Consider the following 25872-nt stretch of genomic DNA (forward strand, 5'->3'; position numbering starts at 1 on the left):
TTGGCAGCCGAGTGCTTAATTGTTTGCACCACCCAGGGATGCCAAGAGACTAAGAGACACAATAACCAAAAGCACCGTGTGGATTTTCCTTCGATCCGGCATTAATTTCCTGGTGCTGCTATGACAGATCACCACAGACTTGGTGGTTTAAACAACATTTACTCCCACGGTTCCGGAGACTGTTGCTATGTGCTACCCAGTCGATCCCGACTCACAGCAATCCCAAAGGACAGAGTAGAATTGCCCCAGACGGTTTCCTAGCTCTAATGGTGCAACTGGTTAGGTGCTCGGTTGCTAACTGAAAGGTTGGACGTTCAAACCCACCCAGTGGCTCTGTGGGAGAAAGATTATAGCCAAGAAAACCCTGTGGGGCAGTACTTTGTCACATGGGTCCCTATGAATTGGAATCGACTCTATGGCTCCTTCTAGAAGTCTGAAATCAAGGCATCTGCAGGGCTGCCCTCCCTCTTAGCTATCTAGTGCTGCTATAACAGAAATACCACAAGTGGATGTCTTTAACAAAGAGAAATTTATTCTCTCACAGTGTAGAAGGTTAGAAGTTCGATCTCAGGGTGCCAGCTCCTGGGGAAGGTCCCTGTCATCCATCTTCCCTGGTCTAGAAGCTTTTCAGCAGGGACCCGAAGTCCAAAGGACACACTTCCCTTCTGGTTCTTCATTCTTGGTGGCATGAGTTCGCCCCATCTCTCTGCTCATTTCTCTCTTTTATATGTCAAAAGAAACTGACTCAAGACACAACCTAATCTTGCAGATTGAGTCCTGCCTTATTAACATAACTGCCTCTAATCCTGCCTCATTAACATCATAGAGGCAGGATTTAACAACACATAGGAAAATCACATCAGATTACAAAACAGTGGACAATCACACAATATTGGGAATCATGGCCTCCCGCCAAGTTGACACCCATTTGGGGGGACACAATTCAATCCACAACATCCTTGTAAGGCTCTCTGGGGAATCAGCCCTTTACCTCTTCAAGCTCCTGAGGGTTCCAGGCGTTCCTTGACGTGTAACTCCCATCCCTGCCTGCAATCATATGGCTGCATCTCCTTTCATCTCAAAACTCCCTCTACTTCTCTCTCATGAGGGTACACGCGGTTGCATTTAGGGCCCGTTTCATGTAATCCCGGAGAAGTGCCTTCTCTCAAAATCCTTAATCACATCTTTTCCCATAGAAGGTACTATTTACTCTTTGCCATATCAGGTGGTAGTCATAGGTTGCAGGGATTAGGACTTGGACATATCTTTTGGTGGGGGGCCAACATTCAGCCCACTATAGATCCTGATTTGAAAAACACAATAAAACATTTTTGAAACAAGCAGGGAAATCTGAATGTGAACTGGGTATTAGATGATATTAGGAAACTCTTATTTTATTAGGTGTAAATATGACACTGGCTTTTTTTTTTTAGGATGATGTTCTTAAGTATTTACAGGCAGAATGATGATGATGTCATGGTTTTGCTTTAAAATATTCTAGACCCTTCTTCACTTCCCCTCTAGAAAAAAAAGGTGAATGCAGATTAGCCACATTTTAGTAACGGCTGAAGGGGGTGACAGGTACATAAAGGCGCATTGTATTATTCTTTTGAGTATGTCTGAAAATTTCCATAAGAGCTTTTTTTCCCAATTGAAAGAAAAGATAATAAAAATTGTCCACTAAAATGACACATTTTAATGCCCACTGGCCTACAGAGCGTAGGCGGTAAGTGCTGTTGGTCCTTTCTTCTTACAGACCAGTGACAGTTATGACAGTAGGAGTTTTGGTTGAACTTTAGCAATGAGACAAAATTAAAGTACATTTCAAGAAGAGAAAAAGGGGATAGGACAGAATATATATTTTCAAAAGGTCTGGAAAAGAAAAATGCAAAGAAATTATATTCCAAATATTACAGACAAATCGGAAACAAGAGAAGTTAACAGCAAATATGTCCGTGTAGCAATATGTGTAACTTGATCCAGTTTCCCTTACAGATTGGGTCAAAAAAATAAATCCAACTATCTGCCAACCAAAAGAAAGTAAGGATCACTCTATGTTTTATTAGAGAAAGTGGAATCCTGCTTAAATGCCTAGAGAATTTTCTGCTTCTTGCACTAGTGTTTGATAATCGATTGATTCCAAAAAGCAGAAATTATATAAGCCACTTACATTTTTTAGAGGTTGAGCTTTTAATGATTTCTAGTTTTGTTGCATTGCAGTCAACCACTTGAAATTAAAAACTCATACACGCAAACACAAAAACAATCCCTAAACAACTCTTGGGTAAAGGGGGATATCAAAATTAGAATTACAGTCCATTTGGGAAATAACAATATTGGAAATGTTTCATATTACAACTTATGGAATATTCTCAGAGTTGTATTAAATAGCAAAGTGAAAAAAAATGAATTGCACATTCAACTTAGTATTTTTAAGAGAACAAAAATATGCCTAAGGAAAGCAAGAGGAAGGAACTGACAAATATAAATGCAGAAATTAAATAACTGATAGAGAATTAATACATTTAACTTGATCTTTACATAATGAACAAATTTCTAAAAAATCTAATAAAAAATGCACTCATCCACTTAAAATGATAAAGATACTAGAACCAAGGATGTGAAAAATACTGAAAAAAATGAAAGGGCATTACTACTTAAAATTCCATGCTAAGGTCAAACATAGTTACCATATGATCCAGCAGCTCCGCTTCTCGATGCATATTCAAGAGAAATGAAAAGACATGTCCACACACAGACTTGACACAAGTGTTCACAGCGGGGTGGTTCATAAAAGCCCCCGAGTAAAAACTACTCCAATGGCCATCAACTGAAGAATGGAGAGATGACATGTGTTATATCCACAAGGGAATATTATTCGACAATAAAAAGCAATGAAATATTGATATGAGTTGAATGTTGAAAACATTATGTTAAGTGAAAGAAGCCAGACACAAAAGGCTGTATATTGTATGATCCCACTTGCATGAAAAGTCCAGAATAAGCAAATCCATAAAGAAAGTTGATTAGTAGCTATTTAGAACTAGGGTGGGGGGGTGAGGGAGGGGTGATTGATAATGGGTACAGGGTTTCTTTTTTGGGTGACTAAAACTGTTCTGAAATTCCTTGTGGCAATGGTTGCACAACTCACTGAATAGACTAAAAAGCACTGAATTGTACATTTGTAAAAAGGTGAATTGTATGTTATGTGAATCGTCTCTCAATAAAGCCCCTATTAAAAAAAAACACGGTAAGAGAGCTGAAAATTGGGATGAAAAAGATGATTTTGTTTTTGAAAAAAGCACATTAACAAAACTTGAGGGGAAAAAAAAAACGGCTAAATTGTCCAATAATCAAAAGAAAAATTAGAAATGGCTCTGGCCCATGTCTCAGGAGAGGACAGGCAGGGGTTGAAGCATGTCCTGGCAAAAGTCCAACGCCACTGAAATATTACAGAGCATTAAAAAGATGAGACACTTCCCCGTTATTTTTTTTACCAAAGCATAACCCTGATTCCAAAACTTGACAGAAGTGCCCCTGTGACATAGTCCAATCTCACTGATGAGTAAAAATTTAAAGATCCTAAATAAACTAGCAAAATAACTGTTAGCCACGTCCAAGTAGAATGTATTGGACAGTTAGTTAAACCCTCAGTCACATCCCTCTATCAGCGCAGAACACAAACGTAGCCCTCCTGGAGATGAAGGGGCATCTGGTGCCATCTGACTGCCATTCCTGTTCCTGTAAAATGTCCAAGTGTGGACTTTGGCTCCTTAGCCCAAGTTTGTTTCCTCAGCCAGGAAGAATAATGCTTACTTTAGAAGGTTGTTGTGAGAGATAAGAAATCAAAGAAGAAATGAGAACTATCTAAAAGGAAGAAATAAACTATAGATATTGTTACCTACCTCAAAATCCTAAAAAAATCAACTAAAAATTTTCTCAAAATTTCAAAACCAATAAGAGTTCAGTGAATTTGTCAATTACAAAATTCTTGCTCTCTAATCTATCTGAGTTTAGGAATCAAATGGTAATCCAGAAAGGATGCCTGTATATAAAAATGAGTTAACTTTCTTATATGCCAGCAACAACTAGTTTAAAATAAACTCATTTGCAGTCAAAGCAAAAATAACAATCTCTCAGAATGAGCTATACATGAAAATTATTATAAAATGTATGTAAACAGAGACACAAATCATTATCCCCTGCTAGGAGAAACAGACGTCAAAGCGCCCATCAGTGGATTTCCTGATTCTTCTTTGTTTTGTTTTACTATATATAACTTTTAACCCAGGAATTTTAATTCTAAGAATTTCTCCTAAGGAAATAATGTCAATGATGGTATGTACCTGGATGTTCACTGGGCATAAAGTGAAAAACAGGATGTCCAGAAGCCAACAAGACTGGAGCACCGAGTGAACGTCAGACATACAGTGGAAGACAACACAGTCGTTAAAATGACGTTGACGTTTACTGACATGAGAAGATGTTCAAGATAAATTAAGTGGAAAAGGGCTATGTAACTACATACATACTGTCAACAGTTATTAATTCTGGGTGGTGGATTGCATAATTCTTACCTTTTGATCAGTATTTTCTTAAATTTCCACCATGAACACGGACTGCTGATGTAATAAAGAAAACTGTAGGAGGGCAGAGGGTAGTACTTCAGACCACGGACTTCACGGTCACCATACGCCCTCACGGAAGGTAGTGGGGGGAATGGGGTGCTGCAAGGCCTCTCTGGTGTACATTCAAAATATATGCTGCCAAGAACTCTCTATTGCTTCTCCTGGCACTTTCCTAAGAGTATTCCAAAGAATAGTTCCACTGGATGTTAATAGAGATGCCAAGAAAAGGGCTCAAGTCCATGTTTTGGGAAATGCTAGGATAGGACAGATTTCTAGTGTAAACGTCCCAGAATGTCTGACAGGCATCCCAGAAGGAAAGGACTTGGTAGAGCATACTCAGTTGGCCACAGAGCCCTTGTGTTTCAATTCCTGTGGAGAAGCAACAGGACTTCTAAATGTGTTTTGGGAAATGCCCATGTAGAAACTGAAGGACAATGACTGTTTACGCCACACATTTCCACTGAAGGTCTGAACGCTTCTGGCCTGTCTTCCCCCAAGATCTAGATTGATCTGTCTCAAAACAGCTTCATGTTTATCCTATTTTTGTGGTCTCAAGCTTTACCATTTTAAACCTAACTTGCATCTTGCTGTCAGGTCATTTAGAGCAGTGTAATTTCTATTCACTGGTGAGTTGGGAAATCAACTCGAGTGGTCACAACTCGTATTAAAAAAAAAACAAAAAAAACACAGAAGAACTACATGGTGCCCGGCTACAACCGATCACTGCCCTGACAGGGAACACAACAGAGAACCCCTGAGGGAGCAGGTGAGCAGTGGGATGCAGATCCCAAATTCTCAGAAGACCAGACTTAATGGTCTGACTGAGACTAGAAGGACCCCAGTGGTCATGGCCTCCAGACCTTCTGTTGGCCCAGGACAGGAACCATTCCCGAAGCCAACTCTTCAGACATGGATTAGACTGGACAATGGGTTGGAGAGGGATGGTGGTGAGGAGTGAGCTTCTTGGATCAGGTGGACACTTGAGACTATGTTGGCATCTCCTGCCTGGAGGGGAGATGAGAGGGTGGAGGGGGTTAGAAGCTGGCGAAAAGGACATGAAAAGAGAGAGTGAAGGGAGAGAGCGGGCTGTCTCATTAGGGGGAGAGTAGTTGGGAGTGTGTAGCAAAGTGTATATGGGTTTTTGTGTGAGAGACTGACTTGATTTGTAAGCTTTCGCTTAAAGCACAATAAAAATCATTAAAAAAAACTGAAGTAAAGTTAGCAAGGATAAGGAACGAGTACTGTTTTGTATATTCACATAGATATGTGTGCACTGGTCACAACAAAATATATTCATTACTGTGGAGTTGTAATAAAAGAAACTTGAAAGCCACTGAACCAAAGCGATGAATTTATTGGTAAACAGATAAATCAACACCTGTTCCAATACGCCCAAATACCTTCCTTGTATATATTAGATCAATTAAAATATATATATATATATATATATATATATATATATATATATATATATAAGCAATAGCTAGACTGACCGTCAACTTACCAATGAGTTAAATACTAAAAGATTGGCTATCAGATGTTTGGGGTTTTTCCTCAAAGAAACGGTTATAAAGAGATTAGGTTCCCAATAAGTTCACAAAAGCCAACTGAAACAATGTAGTCTGACTACGGTACTAAAATTACTGTAAACTTCATTTTCTCTACATTGCCCATTTATTTATATTCTGAGGTTCAATGTATCTCCAAGACACATTCTCCCTGCACCCCTGCCTCAGTCCCAGCACCAAGAGACTCCTCACAGTGCAGGCAAATATCCGCCCTTCCGCATGGGGTCCCCCAAATTGTGCTTAGGGTGTAGGAGGAGGAAAAGGTCTGAGGTTCTAACAGTCTTAGGGAACCCAAGGTAGAATGTGGGCCCCCTGACAAGTGCACATGAATGGAAAGCTCGGTGCAAGCTGCTCCCAAGAAGCCCCTCAAATACTAAAGGACCCCCAGCATCTCCTTCATTTGAATACAAACCACCATCCCTGACAGGATTCACCAACAGGGATCGAATCCGAATCAAGGTATTAAATGCTCAGGTGGGACACACTGGTGTCAGGTGGGAGCCAGGTTTGAGTATCCTGAGGCCCAGTGAATCTCTGGCCTCTTTTGGCTGCCATTTTCCTGCCCCCAACACTCACTGGCACAGCTCGAGAGCCCTGGGGCAAGGACCAGGGGCAGCAGGAAGGTGTCTCTGTGCAGCCTCAGCTGGAGAGTCAGCACCGCCAGCTCACTCTAGTCATCACCTCATCACGTGGCCTGTGTCTGGCTATCAAGTGGACATACAGCACTGTCAATCCGTGTCACAGGCCCCGGTCCTGCACCAAGGCTTCCGCGAATCTCAGGAAAACTGCTTGCAGTACTAGCACCAGTAGGCCTCGGCAACCAGTAGCCTGGGCCCTCCAATGGCAGGCATGTCACTAACACGGGCCAGCCATTTCCGGTTCCACCTCTTGCTTTTATGCTCCAAAATAAGTGTGGGAGGTTGAAGTGGGGAAAGGGTTAGAAATTATTTCGGCATATACTTCTCAGGTTCTGTCAGACAACCTTTTATTACATCGAAAAAGCAATACTAGGCACTAGATCTTGCAAAAGCTGTTCTGACCAACTCTAAAACTTTCTGAAATTCAAAATCCATAACCACATCTGTAAGGTTCTTAATGAACAAAAATGTTAAATACAAACTTTCATATGCAAAATAGATTACTGTGTAACTGGCAACCTCAGAGCCAAGGATTAATTTTTTTCCACAAATTTCAGTGGGGGCGGGGCAGGGGGAGGAATGTTAATTCCAATGAGTACAAAACTTGATTCTGGCTTTATATAGAAAAAAAAAAAAAAAAAAAACTCTGAAGAAAAATAGCTTTAGATTGAATAGTATTTTTGGAAATCCACAGCTCAGGCCAGCCCTTACAATTCTGAGGTTTATGTTCGACCAGATCCGGGGTGAGAATGAAGATTTGGGGTTTATAGTTACTTCTAGTCCAGTTTCGAGAGAAAGCCAAGTCACCTCATTTCCAAAGAGGGAAGTCTCTCTAGGATGACCGTGACACTCTTCTGAAGACGCCCGGATAGCCAGAGCTCCTTGGCCACAGTTTCAGTTTTCCACAGCACCGTGCCAATGCTGTAGTGTCAGGCCTCCTCTGAGAGGCAACCAGATCCTGATGCCACAGCCCTTCTCCCAGCATTCTTAGGCCTCAAAAAAAAAAGCGATCTCCAGCTTCAAGTTGGCATTCGCTGCTCCGGCCTCAGAGAAGTGAATTAACACCTCCTCCTTCCCCCTCAACGGACCACCCTGTTGATGTTCAGCAGGGAGCGGCAGCTTGATTAACTTTCCTTTCAGAAATAAATAGTTCACAAGTAACTTAGAGTTAGTTATCAGTAAAACAGCAGGGAAAACGCCGCTGCCCATTCTGTTTGCAGACGCACGAGCAGGTGAATACACATGAGCACACACAGGAAAACACAATCAGAATAAAACCTGCATTCCCACATTCATGGGGGAAAAAAATCTTTCCAAAGAAAAAAAAAAGGATGGGTTAGCGTTTGTTCTTGGGTGGGTGGAAGAGTCCAGGCCTCTACACAGGCACAGCCCTCAAAAACAGCTGCAAGCAGCTCTCCGCACACCAAGTCAGGGCCAGGGTGCAGTCAGAGGTCTTGGTGCACTTTTGACAGCTCAGTACCTGGAGGAGAACAGAAGCGACGCGGGGACTTTTTAACCCACGATGCATGAGGTATATGGAGCCATCCGGGAGAGAACCACCAGCAGCTACCGGGATGGGCGGGTGCTCTCACAGCAACTGCTGATGAAGGATTTCCCACACCATCTTCTTCCGGAAGAGAGGCATCTGGTGCTGCAAAGAGTCCCCCAAACAAGCAGGTGTGACACGCGAATGTGCGCAGCATCACACTCCCTCTCCCCCGCCCTGCATCATGCCCTAGCAGATGGGTACAGCCCCCTAGCGGGCACCTGTGGGCTGGTGGCATCCCTCCTGCCTCACCCCTCCGCCACAACCAGAGGCTTTGTGCCCACTCTAACTACCCCCACGCAGCCCTTGCCTGCCTGGGACCGTCAGTGAGAACTTCTGTACCACCCACCCAGTGACCAACAACCTGGACACCCTCACCCCAACCAGACAACAGAGCACACACAAGAGGTACAGTCACGGAAACCTCTTAGACATAACCAAATGCCTCACAGGATAAAGGTCCTAGGCTTGAAGGCAAAGGGTCATAGACTTGGGGGACACTTACGTCAATTGACAACATAATTCATAAGGACAATGTTCTGCATCCTGCTTTGGTGAGCTGCATCTTAAAAGCTTGTAAACGGCCATTTAAGATATAACTATTGTTCTCTTACTGTCTAGAGCAAAGGATAATGAAAAAAAGCGAAAGACTCAAGGGAGCAGTTAATCTAACCGAGTGACAGACCACAGGAACCACAGCCAATGTGACCCCGAGACCAGAAGAACTAGATGGTGCCTGGCTACCGCTACCAACCACTCCGACTAGGATCACAACAGAGGGTGGGATCACAACAGCAGGTCCTGGAGAGAACGGGGAAAAAAATGTGGAAAAAAATCACATTCACAAAAAAGACCAGACTTACTGGTCTGACAAGAGACTGGTGGAACCCCCAGGACCACGGCCCTAAGAAGCCCTTCTGACCTGGAAATGAGGGCATTCTCAGAGACCACCTTTTCAGTCAAACAACAGACAGTCCCATAAAATAAACAGTAATACGCCTGGGATCTTAAACACTAGCAAGCAGCCATCTAAGATGCATCAGTTGGTCTCAACCCACCGGCATCAAAAGAGAATGAAGAACACCAAGGACACAAGGTAATTATGAGCCCAAGAGACAGAAAGGGCCACAGAAACCAGAGACTACAACAACCTGAGACCAGAAGAACTAGAGGGTACCTGGCTACAACGGTGACTGCCCTGACGGGGAACACAAAAGAGCAGTGGGATGCAGACACCAAATTCTCTTAAAAAGACCAGACTTAATGGTCTGACTGAGACTAGAAGGTCATGGCCCCCAGACCTTCTGTTGGCTCAGGACGGGAACCATTCCCAAAGACAACTCTTCAGACTGGGATTGGACTGGACAATGGGATGGAGAGGGATGCTGGTGAGGAGTGAGCTTCTTGGATCAGGTGGACACTTAAGACTATGTTGGCATCTCCTGCCTGGAGGGTAGATGAGAGGGTGGAGCGGGTTAGAAGCTGGAGAAATGGACATGAAGAGAGTGGAGGGAGAGAGCAGACTGTCTCATTAGGGGGAGAGCAACTAGAAGTATGTAGCAAGGTGTATATAAGTTTTTGTGGGAGAGACTGATTTGATTTGTAAACTTTCACTTAAAGCACAATAAAAATTAAGAAAAGATAAATAAAATAAAATGAACAGTAATACCTGAGAGGAACGTGTTCCTTAGAACAATCACGTATATGAGATCAAAGGGACAACATTTGCCCAAAAGCCAAAATGAGAAGGCAGGAAGAGGCAGAAAATGCAGACAAAAGGCAATGGGGAACCCAGGGCGGAAATGGAGGGGGAGGGGGAATGAAATCAATGTTATGGGACACCTTATGTACAAACTATCAAACGGGAACCTGATTCGCTCTGTAAACTTTCACCTGAAGCACAATAAAAAATTAAAAGAACACATGCTTTTAGAAAAATCTCATTTCATTCGATTTGGAGAATAATCAACCCCTTCCTGTTCAGCAGTATCAAAGAATGGTACGTTCTGCTGAACACGCTGTTCTATTTAACTGCTCTTCACTACACGCGCCAACTTCCAAAGCAGCAGCAGCACACGAGACAGTTCCCAAACTACCCATAACGAATCTTTTTTACGATGAATCAGAAGTCTCCCTTCCTTGAGGAACTCCTGGAGTATCATTATACACAGCTGGATAGACCACTTTACTATAAACTAGTGATTTCCTACCTGGGGGAGTGTCTACAAAGCCTGAGGAAGAGTATCCAAAAGCTAACGCTCTTAACTAAACTTCTGGCTAAGATCTAGGCCAAATCCCTTCTCGTCCCATTTTGTGTTTTTAAAGACGGCTTCTGTCATATAACACACTTCGTCACTCTGTAAAATTTCCACTGTACCTTTGACCTAGATACAAGCAGTTCTACTGAACTATGCGGTTTTGCCTACCCTGCTCTGCTTATTGCAATTCTGTGGTTAGAAACGGCCGATGTGAAGAGATTATTCAGCTTTGTACAGGTGTCAGACAGAGTGTTAAACAAGTGACTTGAGTGACTCAGCCATACCCTTCCAAAACCAAACCAAACCCATTGCCATCAAGTCGATTCTGACTCATAGCGACCCTACAGGACAGAGAACTGGCCCGTAGTTTCCAAGGAGCGCCTGCTGGATCTGAACTGCTGACCTTTTGGTTAGCAGCCGTAGCTCTGAACCGCTATGCCACCAGGGATTCCAACCATACCCTCAGGCCCCCCTAAAGAAATGTTTTTCTGACCCTCTTTTTCAATACTCAGTACTTAGGCATAACTGTACTTTTAAAATTCCAGAAAATTCATGATCCGCCATGTCCTATCACCTGGAGCCCCTTCCTTGCAAAGAAGGTCAACTCTCCCAAGAGTAGTCAACCAAGACTTTGCCACCTGAAACTTTGTAAATGGTAACCAGTCAGAGGTGTTCCAGCTGCCCCCTCCCTCTTGGCGGTTTTTGCCTTTTTAAACCTCTGCAAATTTCTTTTTTAACGCAGCAGCTAGCTGGAGCACTTGGTTGGATTTCTGCCAGCACTGTTTCCCATTTCATGAAATGCTTTCTGTTCTCCCACTATAATAAAATTCTTGGTTTCAATTTTAAACAGACTTGTAGTTCTTTCACTATGACAGTCTTAACACATGGGTTCTTAAATTGTTTTTAAAAAGCTCAAAATATCTAGTCAAAAAATGCACATTTATTCATACTAAAACTGCTTAGACAAATAACCAGTTAAGAGGTGCCTTTATTTTAGACTGGAATTGTATTAATTCACGTTGCTCAAAAGCTAGGAACGGGGTTACCAGTCCTACCACTCAATACCGTTTGTCTGAGAGACAGCATCTAACAAAACATGTGGGCTGCTAAACAGAAATTTTTTTTAAAAGGGGTTGTCCTTGGTTGTAAAAAGGTTGAGGATTCACTATTAAAAACATAAATGTTGAAGAGTTCCCAACATATTTGAGTTTCCGCTCAAATGCAGAGCCATGGAGAACCAACAGTAACCAGGACAGAAAGGAAAAGCAGTATTCATTGTTACAGCTTAGACCTGGGGCTAAATTCTCATGCCTGACTTTTTTTCCTTGCTGTCCATATTCTGATGTGCTTCCTCCTTTGGCCAAAAAATAACACTGATATAAAAACTACCACACAGGAACCCATGACCACTGGAGTTCAAAGATCCGTGAATTGTTGCACTGGGCACCAGGGACCACAGTAAGCCTGACCCTGGGAAGAGCAGGGCTTTGGCTGCAATACTAACAGTAACCCAGCTAACATTGAGCTCGGTGTGCACCTGGCACGGGCGGAGCGTTCTATCTAATTCAGCAACAAGTTAGTGCATGAGGAGGGGTCTTCACTCACCTGAGTAAATGTGATAGGTTTGTCTCTAGAGATATAATCTGCATATTTACAAGTAAACATTCCACAATCACTCCCATTCAGCTGCTGAGGAATCTCCTAAAATTAAAAAAAAAAAAAAAGGGAGGAAGGGGTAAAACACCATCAGGTACAAACTCCTTTGACTTCTAAATATCACTGTGAATAAACAATACTATAAAGGTAAACGGGAACCCTGGTGGCGCAGTGGTTGAGAGCTATGGCTGCTAACCAAAAGGTCGGCAGTTCGAATCCACCAGGCGCTCCTTGGAAACCGTATGGGGCAGTTCTACTCTGTCCTATAGGGTCGCTATGAGTTGAAATCGACTTGACAGCAACAGGTTTGGTTTTTTTTGGTTTATAAAGGTAAATGCTAGATCTGGTATTACACACACACACAGTAGTCTTACTCTAAAACCAAACCCACTGCCGGCAAGTCGTTTCTGACTCATAGCAACCCTATAGGATAAGGTAGAACTGTCCCACAGGGTTTCCAAGGAGTAGCTGGTAGATTTGAACTGCCGACCTTTTGGTTAGCAGCTGCAGTTCACTGTAGCTCTTAACCACTGCACTACCACTCTTATGTGCTCTAAAATCCCTAACCATGACATGGGGTATGTGACCTCACAGAAAATGTTTTTCAGAAGAAAAGAGAAGAGCAAAGTGAGAGTTCCACCTTTCAGCTCTAATACAAAGAAACCAAACTGAAAGATTTACTACCAGGAACAGAAATATTAGTCAGAACTTTTTCAGACACATTCATAAATTTTGAAAATGGTTAAGTGTGGCTCAATAAGAAATACACTATTTCAATACTGCAGAGTTTAATTTCTCTTCCCTAGCCAGGGGATCTTTTTGGACCTCCAAAGCTACAAGCAGGGGAAAAAAAGAAGCCTCCTGATAAGCTTTAACCAATTAGGATCTCATCTTGATTGCTCTGGTCTGTCCTAGGGCTAAAACAGAACTTGATGCAAATAGCGCTAGGAACAACATAAACCAAAGGCTGTGAGTTCCAGACCCAAATGAGGTAGGCTCACATGTTCCCCAGCCCTTGCTGTGCTGCACTCATCTTAGACAGCCCTTTACACACTCGGGCTGGCAGCCCTTTACACACTCACGCTGGCAGCCCTTTACGCACTCACGCTGGCAGCCCTTTATGCACTCTGGCTGGCAGCCCTTTACGCACTCTGGGTGGCAGTCATAAGGAGCACAACACAAAGTATGGAGGAGGCTAGAAAACATACTAGATGAAAACAGCTCCATTTTTATTCAAAGAAATACAGATGGTTACTGTGAAAAAGGGTGTGCACGCCACCCATTCATATGGCAGGTACCTCACACTTTCCTCCATTAGAAACACGGCAGAGCCCAGCACGTCTCACAGAGGGACAGGACCACAGAGACTCCATTATGCCATTTCCTGTAGCAGAGCACGGCACTCATCCTAACAGACTCTTCTTACACCCATGCTCTCCCCAGGAAATTTCAAAGCTTAACCTTCTAATTATTCAACTTCAAAACAAAAATGCTTTTGGATAACGACAGCTGAGCCATTATACAGTTTCAGGCTAAAGCTGCATTCATGTAGCCAACTTCAGGACTCAAAGCTGGATGCATTTCCAAACTGAAATTCAAACATGGCCAGGTACAAAGCACGTTCAAAACAGCACACTGGACTCTTAATGACCCAGAGGCACGGAACCCTCAACGACCAAAGTAAACAAAATTCCCAGACAGAAATTTTGAACAAGAGCTTTAAACTTTTACTAGCACCAACTAAGAAAAGTAACTGGCTTCAGTTTACTGGTTTGTTCGTTTGCTTCAATTCTAAGAGATAGGTGCAGAGAGTTAGCATTTACATTTGGAGAAAGGTAAAGGCTAAGAAGCAACCACCTTGCTTAAATGAACTGCTAAGAATTTAGAAGCAGGTCGTCCCTACGATGTACACTTCAGAAGAAGGCATGCCTGAGGCTGAGTGAGGGGAGGAAGGAAGCCCGCCCGTCTGAACAGCACGACACGTCGGTAAACACAACAAAGCATCTCAAACAGAGAGGATCTTCACTTACGTGTGGCTTCATGCTGTAGTGGGTCCATTCTAAAAGATTCAGGTCAATATTTCTTTTGGTCTTACTTTCATCCTGTAAATACTGACTGAAAAGACAACAAAGAAAGCACACAGTCGTGAATCCCTGTGGAGACAGCATGATGACTACAAAGGATTTTAGAATGTTTCACAGACAGGCCTTTCCCAAACCCATTTCCATGAGTATTTCTTAAATGTAATGGCTTTTCTGGTCTTTACATTTGTGTTTTTTTTTTTTTTCCTGTTACAAAAATTGCACATGCTTGTTCTTAAAAATTAAAACACACAAAATAATGTAAAAAGTAAAAGACCCCTGTAAGCACTAGTCCAGAATGAGTTACTATTTAAATGGCTTGCTGTGTAGTTTTCTACTCCACCTCCATGCAAACAGTAAAAAAGTGAGTTTGTTCTTCATATCTCATTTTGCAACTTGCTTTTTCTCACTTAAACACAGATGTGAAACAAGACAACTGGCCTGGACACGTTAAAAAAAAAAGCCATTGCCAGGAAAAAAAACAAAGGTACAAAGACTGTTCTGAATTAAAGGAGACCAAAGAGGCATTAAATAAGAACAATGTGTGAACCCTCCCTGAATGGCTACCAGATTGGGAAGCTGGGGTGGGAAAGCTATAAAAGATACCTGGGAAATAACTGAGAAAATTGGAATATGGACTGTTTTTTACATGATATTGGGAAGAAAAAAAAAAAAAAACCAGTTGCCACTGAGTCAATTCCAAATCACAGTGACCCTATGTGTGCCAGAGTAGAACTGTGCTTCATAGATTTCAATGGCTGATTTTTTGGAAATAGATCTCCAGACCATTCTTCTGAGGCATCCCTGGGTGGATCTGAACCATCAACCTTTAGTTATTAGCTGAGTGCTTAACCATTTCCACCACTCAGGACTGTTACAGGATACTACTGACCGTTAATCTCCTTAAGTGTGATAATGGCATTGTAGTTATCTAATAGAATTTCCTTATTCTTAGGAGGTGTGCACTGAAATATTAGGAGTAATTAATTTTATCCAAATCTCCAGGTTAACCATTTTAACAACCCAGGCATCTCAGTTCTCTTCCTAACTTGGCTGGTGTTAAAATAGGGCATACACTCTCAGTGGGGACAATATCATCAGCAAGGGGATAAAAATTGGTTCTTCAGTGGTAAAAATCTTAGATATTGCCATGGTCGGTGGTGGTCCATAGCTCAACTCTACCCAAGAAGATCTGATTTCTTAGCATTTAATTTCTCACGTTAGGGAGAAATTAAATTTTTCTACTTGGTGATCATGAAAAAAAGGTTGAGAACCACCAGACTAGGGATATCAGGAAAGGGAGTGGGCCTCTGATACCCACAGAAGCTAAGCTTCCATACTTAAAAAAAAAGAAAGGAAAAAAAATACAAAAACCTGTGAGTATAATAAAAATGTGTGTCTTTTTTATGTATCCTACCACCAGCCGCAAGCAAAACTAGACTAGCCGCAAGCAAAACTAGACTATATGATTCCAATGAGAACGTTACTGTGTGTGAGGATGCATACATGTGTCCACATCACTCACATACGTAACTGAACACATCGCATACACAACTCTCTTACATAGAAATCACTAGAAGGAAATAACCACTTCACAAAAAATCTGGTGTATCTTGTAATTTTTAAAATTTCTCCTCTATACTTTTTTCAAGTAAACACACATATATAGAAATGATCTTTTCCATAGAACACTATTGCAAAAAGAAAGAGAGAGAAGAGAACTGAACTAATTATTGATAATAAGAACTTCTCATCGTAAGATGTATTGAACATTATCCCTATTAAAGTCAGAAGCAGGAACCTGCACTTGCTTTCAGTGAGCAGAGGGGTTTCGACACGGAGTCACCTTGCTGATACACCTCCTCACTGTCAACTTCACGTCACCCCTTCACATAGCAAAAACCGGCTATGCTTTAAAGGCAGGTTTCTAGCAACTACTATTTGAAATAGTTGCCCACCAACTATACAATTTAATTCAAAAATTACCCCTGGATCCTATGAGATGAACCCAACTATCATGAAAAGCACAGAGACGAGTGGGCTTCAGAACTCAGAGGTATAATAATCCCCAGCTAACAGTTCTTTACAACATTCGGAATAATGTATCAATCCCGAAGAAATCTAATTCAAATCACAGGATCCTGACAGGAATGTTTTACATGCGAACAAATGACAAACTTATTTTCAATGACGGTACTAAACGAGACTTCTTAGCTGAGATCAGATATTAGGTTATTTTTAGACAAAAAAATAAGATTCAAGTAAAGTCCTGAATGGGAAGGCAGCTGTAACTACACAATCGACTGCTATCCCACTAGAGCTTCCTCGGGTTAGACAGAAGATAGACTATCTAATAAGGGCATACTGAGGCAACAGCGAAGCTCATCAGCATTTACTTACAGGAGAATCTCACAGATCCGGTGGCCCTTTTGTCCCATAGAATCCAGATATTTAAGACACTTTTTCCTTAGGTCTATCACCTATAATGGAAGAGTAACATCCAGAAACCTCTTAACTGTAGCAGGAATAAAAATGTCATTTCTAAAAAGAAAAACATCTTAAAAAAAAATCAATATATATGCCAACATAAATGGACTTCTAAGACAATTTTTAGTTTAAAAAAAGTTTCAAAAATATCACAGATGATAGTTTTATTTGTACAAAATTATATCTTTCCATCCCTAGAAAAACACCCGGAAACTTATTCGCCAAAACGTTAATGGTCTTCTCAGGGTGATAGGAGTTTATTTGCTTTCTTCTTCATATCTTTACCTTCCTACAATAAACCTGTGTCATCTTGTAAACAAAACTAAATAAATAATCCTTCCCTGTACTAAAACCCTTTCCTGTTAAGAGTGAAAGCTCCTCAAGTACAGGGTTATGTCTTCCAATGTCCTAAGCTGTCCACCCAGGAACTAAGAAGGGACTCTGTGAGGGGGCCTCTAACATCCACCTTCAGCCTGTCACTGACACAAAAGGGGAGCCTCATGATTTAAGAAAATACTTTTGACCCAAATTCCACCAATGAAGTCTCTGAACTCACCACCAGACTCCAGTGCACCTTCCGATGGATAGGCACCAGAATAAGTTCCTGTTCAAAAAGATTTACCCCTTTGGTCCACCTTTTCACAGCCTGGTAACCCCCGGACCTCAATTTAGGATAGAAGAAAGTACTAAAGGCGTGGAGTGCTGGATAGCCTTGCTTTTTATTTCTTTCCACCAGAAGATTCATGTAAAAATTAATGACCTGTAAAGTACCAAGAGTAAAATCAGAACATGGCAAGTAAGTTATTGCAACTAAATATCCCTCTGAGCTAGACTGGGTTAAAAAAGGGTGAAAAGTTGAGGGGAGGGAAGGGACCGAAGAAGGGGATAAGAAGGTATAGCCAAAGATAGAAAAGAATGAACAATTAGTGCAAACGGGAGGAATTAAGAAGGAAAGAAATTATACTTTTGAGGCATTCAAGTAATGTTTGAGAGAGCCAGGAGAGGGGTCCCAAGGAAAAAGGCTGTGAAATACTGAAAAGGTACACGGACCTGTATCTAGCACACAAAAAATACACGTAAATATTAACTGGAAGTGAATTTTACTATACACAAATTATGCCTCAATTAAAAAAAATTAAGTGGAAGGAAATATACCAAAACATTGATATTTTGTTATTTTTGAGTGGTGGTACTATGGAACGATGTTATTTTTCTTTTTCACTTTTCCTGTATTTTCTAAATCTTCTATAACAAACATATTCCATGGGGGCTAAAAACTGGATGGGGCGAGTTGTTTGTGATCAGTTGCTAACTTAAAGGTTGGCGGTTTGAACCCACCCAGCAGCTCCAGAGAAGAAAGGTCTAACAAACTGCTTCCATAAAGATTATAGCCAAAAAAACCCTTTCCAGCTGTTCTACTCTGTAACACATGGGAGCTTGACAGCAATGGGTTTGGTGTTTTTAGTTTTGGTCATGGGGGGAGGGAAGGCAAAAGGAGGAAATACAGGAACTGAGCAGTTAAGGAATGGCCCAAGTGGAAAAAAAAACAAAGAGCCACTGGATCACAGATACTTGTCATTCTTGGTGACAGGAAAGGTGGCACCACGTGCAGGCATAGTGAACACAGCACGACCAAAGTCAATGACACCACTGAGAAGCGCTCACGAGAAAAGGACGCCTGTCCTGAAGGATCTGGCATACATAAGAGGGCAATGATTCCCACAAAGACCAAAAAAACGCGCCTAGGTTCACATCCTTTTAGTACTGAAAAAGTGAAACGGTTCCTACAAGAAGTCATAGAAAATAAAGTACCCTTGGCTACTCCCTTCCATTCATCAGATGCAGCCAAGGTTTACAGAAATGTCATTGATGACCAGTAAATGAAGGGTGGATGACACCAAGCACAGATGCAGAAGAGGAAATATTGATAAAGGCAGCAATCAAAATTAACCTTTTTTTTTTTTTTTTAGGTTTAAGATGTTTTTGTTTTAAATACAGCAAAAAGTTGCTCTACCAACTCCTTATAAGTAGACAGAACTACAGTGAACAGTTAAACATCATTAGAGTCAAAGGGGGAAAAAAACAGACAACTTACTTCGTCATTGAGCCAGTGATAGTTCTTCAAGGTCTGGATGTCACCACGAGTAATTCGCAATTTGAAAGCACTACTAAGGATCTCATCCTGTGAGCCGTGGCCTAGGGCATGACTGATTTCTTTTTCCATGTCCTGAATTAGAAAGTCCAGAAGTTGCTAATTAAATACAGAACCACTACCAGATATTAAAAGTCTGACCCTTGAGAAAGATACACTATCAGAGACCTATTAAATTGCAGTACGAAAATATTTAAACTTAGATTACTACGCAATCTTATCACTGGTCATTAAAAAAAAAAAATTATTAGCTTCTAGAAACAATAAATTGGTAATAATATTTACAGTTATAGTATAGCCCCAATTATCCACGACCACTTATTAAGCACTAGCTGTGTGCCAAAGGGAAACCCTGGTGGCGTAGTGGTTAAGTGCTACAGCTGCTAACCAAAAGGCCAGCAGTTTGAATCCACCAGGCACCCCTTGGAAACTCTATGGGGCAGTTCTACTCTGTCCTATAGGGTCGCTATGAGTCAGAGTCGACTTGAGGGCAATGGGTTTGGTTTTTGGTATGTGCCAAACATGGTGCTAGATGCTTTAAGCACACCGTTAATCCTTACTTTTGGAGAAGTTTATCATTGCCATTTGATGGAAGAGAAAACCGAAGCTCAGAGAATTCAGGTTATGGTCAAAGTCATACAATTATTAAAAGGAAGCACCAAGATTTGAACCCAGGTGTGTCTAACTTCCTACTCCTAGCCTTTGCTCCTTTTACAATACTAAAATCCTTATCCACCTCCTAAACTCAGCTTCCATTTAAAAACACCAAAATAATAAAATTGTTGTTGTTGTTAGGTGCCGTCAAGTCGGTTCCGAGTCATAGCAACCCCACATACAACAGAATGAAACACTGCCCAGTCCTGCGCCATCTTCACAATCGTTACGCTTAAGCCCATTGCTGCAGCCACTGTCTCAATCCCTCTCATTGAGGGTCACTGAAACAATAAAATTAGGATGTCTAAAAGGTCATGCTATCAATTTTTAGACATAAAGAGAATAAGCAAACGGGCAGAAACCTGGAAAACCAGGCAGCAGCCTACGGCCACCTGCATCCTTGTTTGATAAGACTTAGGCAGACAAACGTACATTCAAGCTACAAAAATCAATCTATAAATCCAAAAGAAATTATTTTCTCCCAACTGTCTTAATAGTGCTTCCCCCAGTGCACACAGCTTTGCTATTTTACGGCACTCTGTGCACCTGCATGCCCAAATAAAGTAAGTGCTTAAGAGATTCACCAGCTCGGACCGCCTCCCACCACTAAGGCAACAACGGAGAAAGGGTCAAGATGTGGGTTACCCACTGCCATCGAGTCGATTCCAACTCACAGCGACCCTGCAGGCCAGAGTAGAACTACCCCATAGAGTTTCCAAGGGGCGCCTGGCGGGTCTGAACTGCCAACCCTTTGGTTACACACTGTGTGGATTACACACTGAAATGAGAATTTTTAAATACCTTCATTTCCTGTAAGTTTTTACTATCTTCAAAAGCAATATCAATGAGAGGACATTTTATGTGGTAAACCATAACCACATAGAAAAAGTGCAACAAACTCATTCCCAATACCAAACCCATACACATAACTCAGCCTATTTGAAGGTTAGGAAAAAAATCTATAAAGAATCCATTATATCCCAATGTACACAGCAATTACGTCTACCCACATGTGCAGAACGTTAATCCAATCCCTTAGGCCACCTTCGTGGATCACTAATGATCAGGGTAGCCAAAGTGAGTGAACGGACCTTGAACCTGATTTTTTTTCACACATTTACCTTTAGTTACTTCAGATTGGAGAGCGCTCTCAAAATAAACCATTCATTCAAGTCTAGAGTGACTGAGGTTATTTAAAAGCACGCCTCTTACTCTGAGCAACAACACAAGGGGCAATACCTCTGTAAGTTCAAGAAGATCGTCTGCCCTTCTGTCTCTCTCTCTGCCTGAGCAGTTCTTTTCTTTCGTCTCAAGCACCAACATCTTCCTCCTGAATAAGCCATTGCTTCCACTTCCCAGGCGGAGTCGGGCTGACACTTCTTCAGACAGGTCAGGCTCCAGCTGATGTCCCCTCCTCTGATCAAAAGAAGTTTCTATATTCTATTGACGTGTTTGATGCTTGCACATATAAATGTAAATTACACATGTAATACCAAACAGTGCCATTATCTTGAAAGAAAAGAGAATTAACAAATTCCCCAAAGGGGGACAAAAAGGAGCTCAAGGCCTAAGCAAGGCTTGTAGGATGCTGAATTACAAACCTAGGAAAAGAGCACCCCTCTCTTTCCCTGGGGGTAGCAAGAAAAGTACCTTCAGTTTTCCTACCCCAATTAAAAGTACTATGATTAAAAGGCATTTTGAGAACATTTACAGAGCAAAAAATGCGACCCACAATTCTATCACTCAGAATAAACCACTGAGATGCTTGCTCTGTTTCATTAAAAAATATATATATGTATTACAGAAAATACACAAAATGTTTATTAACCACTTAATTAATTTTTGTAAAATGAACACCTATAAAGTGTAACCACCATTCTGGTCAACAAACAGAATTCGGCCAGCACCTCAGAAACCCTGAGAAGACCCCTTCCCTATCAGAATCCTAAGTAATCCTTAACATGGAATTTAAGTCAATTAGTGTGCAAACTATTTTCAAATTAAGAAATTTATTTAGAAATAGAGTTTTGCACTAGAACCACATTAGTCTCAACAAGCCTGGCCAGTCCTCCTTGCTCACCTTACTACCCAGGACATTGCTCCTCAGGAACCAGTAACTACTGCCCTCCCCCTAGTCCCAGACAGCAAAGTCCTTGGGTTCAGCAAGGACGGAAGCCGGATTGAGGCTCCTTAGCCAGCTTACAAATACCTCCACTCTGCCCCTCAGCTTCTGTTCCACAGGTGATGAATGTTACTTAGACACAAAGGGCTCCACTCTGAACCACTGGTGATGGGGAACACCAGGGAAGGGACAGCCTTGGCTTGGCCTAAGACTAATTCTTACGAAAAGGCCCAGTGGGAGAAGATGAACTTGACCAAACTCATGCTCAACACAAAGCAGTTTCCCTAAACTTTTGTGTTTCTATGTATCCAAAATGTTCAATAACTTAAAACTTCATGTTTGCATTTAGTTCAGCGGTATTTCTTTGGGGATGGGGTGTTTAGTAAACACTTTGTCACTAGTATTAAAAATGTTGGCATCGCTATGGAGATCACTGGAACACTTCCTGTTCCAATACTTACGTAGAAAATGTAAAATTCAGTTAAGCCTAAGACTGCTAATATTTTAAAGTAAATCTGAAACCTGGACTCTGAAAACAAAGGCCTTAAACATATCTTTCCCACTAACTTGAGACCATAGCTAAAATAATACATCGATCTCCAAAAGAAGCCATACAACAGAGATGAGGGTAGGATGGAGGCAACTTGGTCTCTCCAACTTTAATTTATAAACCAAGTAGCTTGTGCGTGGAGATCAAAATCTGGCAGGAAGTTTTATATCTTCATTGCCTGCTGCTTTTCAGAGAAAACAACAGAATTAGAAATCAGAGTAATATGTATCATCCTTCATGGGCACCAAAGTTTTAACCTAAGTTAGGTGATGAGTACAGAAGAAAATGGAACCAGGGTTTCTACTTACACCCTCATTTTCAACTCTGATTCCGACTGTTTTCTCAGTCTCAGAAATTCTTCCCTTTGAACATCTGAGGAAAAAACAAATTGAGATTATAAACTTTTGCTGGATAATTTTAGCCTAGTACATGTTACACTAGTTTTTAGAAATAAGATTTAATAATTTTAAACAAAAATTGTCTTAAATTTGGCAAAACTGCCTTGAATACATAATCCTCTAAACTAGGGTCGGCAAACTTTTTCTAAAAAGGACCAGAGAGTAAATGTGTTAGGCTTTGCGGGCCTTACAATTTCTGTACAATCTTCTCAACTCTGCCACTGTAACGTGAAAACAGCCAAAGACAGGATGTAAATGAAAAGGCAAGACTATGTTCCAATAAAACTTCATTCATAAAAACAGGCAGGCAGACAAGACTTGGCCCACATGTCCTAGCTTACCAATCCCTGCTCTAAACTACCACCCAAAACCCTAAAACATGCAGAACTGCCTCAACTATTCCCATGCTAGGAATGCTGACCACTGAGATGCCCACCCCACCCACACTCCTGTCTAGGAGGCACCTGCTTCCCCCAACCCCTGATGCCTAGGGAGAAAGGGATACCTTCCCAGGCCTGGGTGGGCATGTGACGCACAGCATCTTATGTACCCACGGACCTGACCAGCCACCAGAGCTGAGTGAAGTTCACAGTTCCTCAGACATACCTACTCATATATACAACTTATAAATGTATATGTACAAACATGTGTATTTATATATAGTAAGTATATATACCAAAGCAAAACCGTTGCCGTGAAGTTGATTCCAACTCATAGCAACCCTACAGGACAGAGTAGAGCTTCCCCATAGAGTTTCCAAGGAGTGCCTGGTAAATTTGAACTGGTGACCTTTCAGTTGGCAGCCAGAGCACTTAACCACTACGCCACCAGGGTTTCCAAATATATATAAGTATATATAATATATACACACACACAACATATAAACGAAAAACCAAACCCATTGCTGTCGAGTCGATTCCAACTCACAGCAACCCTATATACAGAACAGAACTGCCCCACAAGGTTTCCAGGGAGCAGCTGGTGGATTCAAATTAGAATAAAGTGAACCATGTACCTCTTTTCACTTTTCACTGAACAGAGAGGTCCCCTTGTTTCAACAACTCGATCTGTGGGAATGGTAAAGAAAAGATGAAAAAGTATTTTTCTTTTATTATAAAGTCTTCCTCTATTAATCAATCATAGAGCTAGAATTTCAACTTAGCTTCCAAAGTGTGAAGACGTTCCTTTACATTGACATGCTAAAAGAGAATTCCAAAGACACTAACTTCCTTACAAACTAAGTTGCCTAAAAATCACACGTCTCTTGGCTCTGTAAACACGCTCTTTGGTGTAAATTGGTATCTGCTCATTTGGTAAGCTGTCACATGGTAAGCTGCGAACATTTAGTGGGGAAATACAAGAAAATTAATATAAGAGATAAAAGGCAATGTAAGAAAATTAATTTTAGGATCACAAAATATTTGCTACCATACAGGCACAGGACAATCAAGAGGCATTTGACAACTCTACTTCATCTTGAAAGAGCTTCTTCCTAAACTCCTGGCACTGGATAAGCCCCAGCTAATAACTTGAGGATTGACAATGTTTTAAAAGTTGGTAAACCATCTTTTGCTAGTATATCATTTTTCAATTTCATATGCACTCTCTAACATGAACTAGGGTCAATATATTAAAACAAGGCTAAATCTGGGAACTCACACTGTTTTGGAACAAAATGAGTTGTTTTGACTCCATGATTCTGTTCTTCCCCCCAGCCTCTGGTCTTTAACGTGTCCGTATGACTTCTTTGAGAACTTAGAGACATAAAAAATGAGGATGATCAGATACAAACGAAAGCCTACCATAAATATTCGTCATCTCTATTTGGCAAGCTTCTCTAAATGGGAGCTACTGATAACCCTGTAACATCAAATCATATTGCAGCACCATTTGGGAATAGAATAAAAGGAGTCTAATCCTTTTTTTTTTCCTTTTTTTTAATCCTTTCTAGTTCACTTCTACCTGTGAGGGTTTGAAGTTGCAGGAAGGACAGGGTTTCCATGACCACCCTCTTTAAGTCGTTCCAATAATCTTCGGTACTTCTCTCTTTCCTCTTTTTGAACACCCTAAATAAGAAAAGACATGTTAGGTAAGTTCTAGCACATTAAACCTGGAGTTGTCATGACTGAGATTGAGAGTTTACATACAGCCCACATGCTGTCCAGCCCAGTTCACTTGCTTCCATTATCTGCTAGATCTGGATGACTTCCAAGTTTCTGACGCCAGAATTAACCTCAAAAACTCCGTGGAAATCATCACCTTATGTATTCAGAACCTGAGGCTCCTAAACGGAATGGGTCTCCCCAAAGCCACCAATGAGCTGCGAGGCCAAATCCAATGGACGCTTTCGCAGCCTCTGTTACCTGATCTTCAGCATCCTGCTGACCACGCCTTGCCTTCCTGGGTGCTGAGGTCTCCTGGTTCTCCTTACCTTCTCAGTCCTACCGCAGATTGCTCCTTTCCTGTCCTTAAACGCCGACAGTTCTGCCCACACCTTCTCTCACTCTATGCCCTGCCCCTGAATAACCTCCTTGGCTGCTTAATCAACACCCCAATAGGCAGAGGACCCAGGAGTGCCTCAAGCCCTAACTGCTACTCAAAGTTCCCATCACCTACATGCAAAAGTCTACTAAGGAGGTCTTCCTGGGTGTTTGCAGGCACTGTCAACAATGCCCAAAGCTTATCATCTTCGCCCTGACCATACAGGGTACCTGTCATGACACACATTTATCCAGGACTGAAGTCTGGGACTCATCTTAGCCTCTTCCTTCTTCCTCACCTCACCCTTGCTGAGTATGTCCTTGCTGATATTACCTACTGTTATTTCTAGAATATATCCTCTCTGTTCATGGAGCCCTGGTAGAGCAGTGGTTAAGAGCCTTGGCTGCTAACCAAAAGGTCAGCAGTTTGAATCTACCAGCTGCTTCTTGGAAACCCTGAGGCAGTTCTACTCTGTCCTATGGAGTCCCTATGAGTCAGAATTGACTGGGTAACAAAAGGCTGGGGTTTGGTAACCTCTCTGTAACTCACATATATTTGTTCAGTCCCGTCTATGACTTCTCATCTATACTACCACAAATCTATCTGCCTGTGTCCTGTTTCGCCCCTCAGATTCTGACACCCCAGGCAGATTC

General features: G+C 41.6%; 1 protein-coding gene across 7 annotated transcripts in view; it reads right to left on the bottom strand.

Annotated features, from left to right (window-relative positions):
• Nucleotides 1-3065: 3065 nt before the first annotated feature.
• The window catches only part of SENP2 (SUMO specific peptidase 2), a 36105-nt gene continuing 13298 nt past the window's right edge, over nucleotides 3066-25872 (bottom strand). For 6 of the 7 annotated variants that reach the window (XM_023551555.2, XM_003412900.4, XM_023551552.2 and 3 more), the window contains 11 exons: nucleotides 24701-24804; nucleotides 24398-24492; nucleotides 23754-23805; nucleotides 22649-22712; nucleotides 20908-21084; nucleotides 18958-19089; nucleotides 17419-17622; nucleotides 16776-16855; nucleotides 14325-14409; nucleotides 12244-12339; nucleotides 3066-8485 (listed from right to left, as the gene is read on the bottom strand). In XM_023551555.2, the coding sequence (XP_023407323.1) occupies nucleotides 8423-8485; nucleotides 12244-12339; nucleotides 14325-14409; nucleotides 16776-16855; nucleotides 17419-17622; nucleotides 18958-19089; nucleotides 20908-21084; nucleotides 22649-22712; nucleotides 23754-23805; nucleotides 24398-24492; nucleotides 24701-24804 (1152 nt within the window). In that variant the 3' untranslated portion in view covers nucleotides 3066-8422. The remainder of the gene's footprint in view (nucleotides 8486-12243; nucleotides 12340-14324; nucleotides 14410-16775; nucleotides 16856-17418; nucleotides 17623-18957; nucleotides 19090-20907; nucleotides 21085-22648; nucleotides 22713-23753; nucleotides 23806-24397; nucleotides 24493-24700; nucleotides 24805-25872) is intronic. The other variant, XM_023551556.2, reaches the window with a different exon arrangement.

The sequence above is a fragment of the Loxodonta africana genome, chromosome 1, assembly GCF_030014295.1.
Source record: "Loxodonta africana isolate mLoxAfr1 chromosome 1, mLoxAfr1.hap2, whole genome shotgun sequence".
NCBI classification, from domain to species: domain Eukaryota; kingdom Metazoa; phylum Chordata; class Mammalia; order Proboscidea; family Elephantidae; genus Loxodonta; species Loxodonta africana.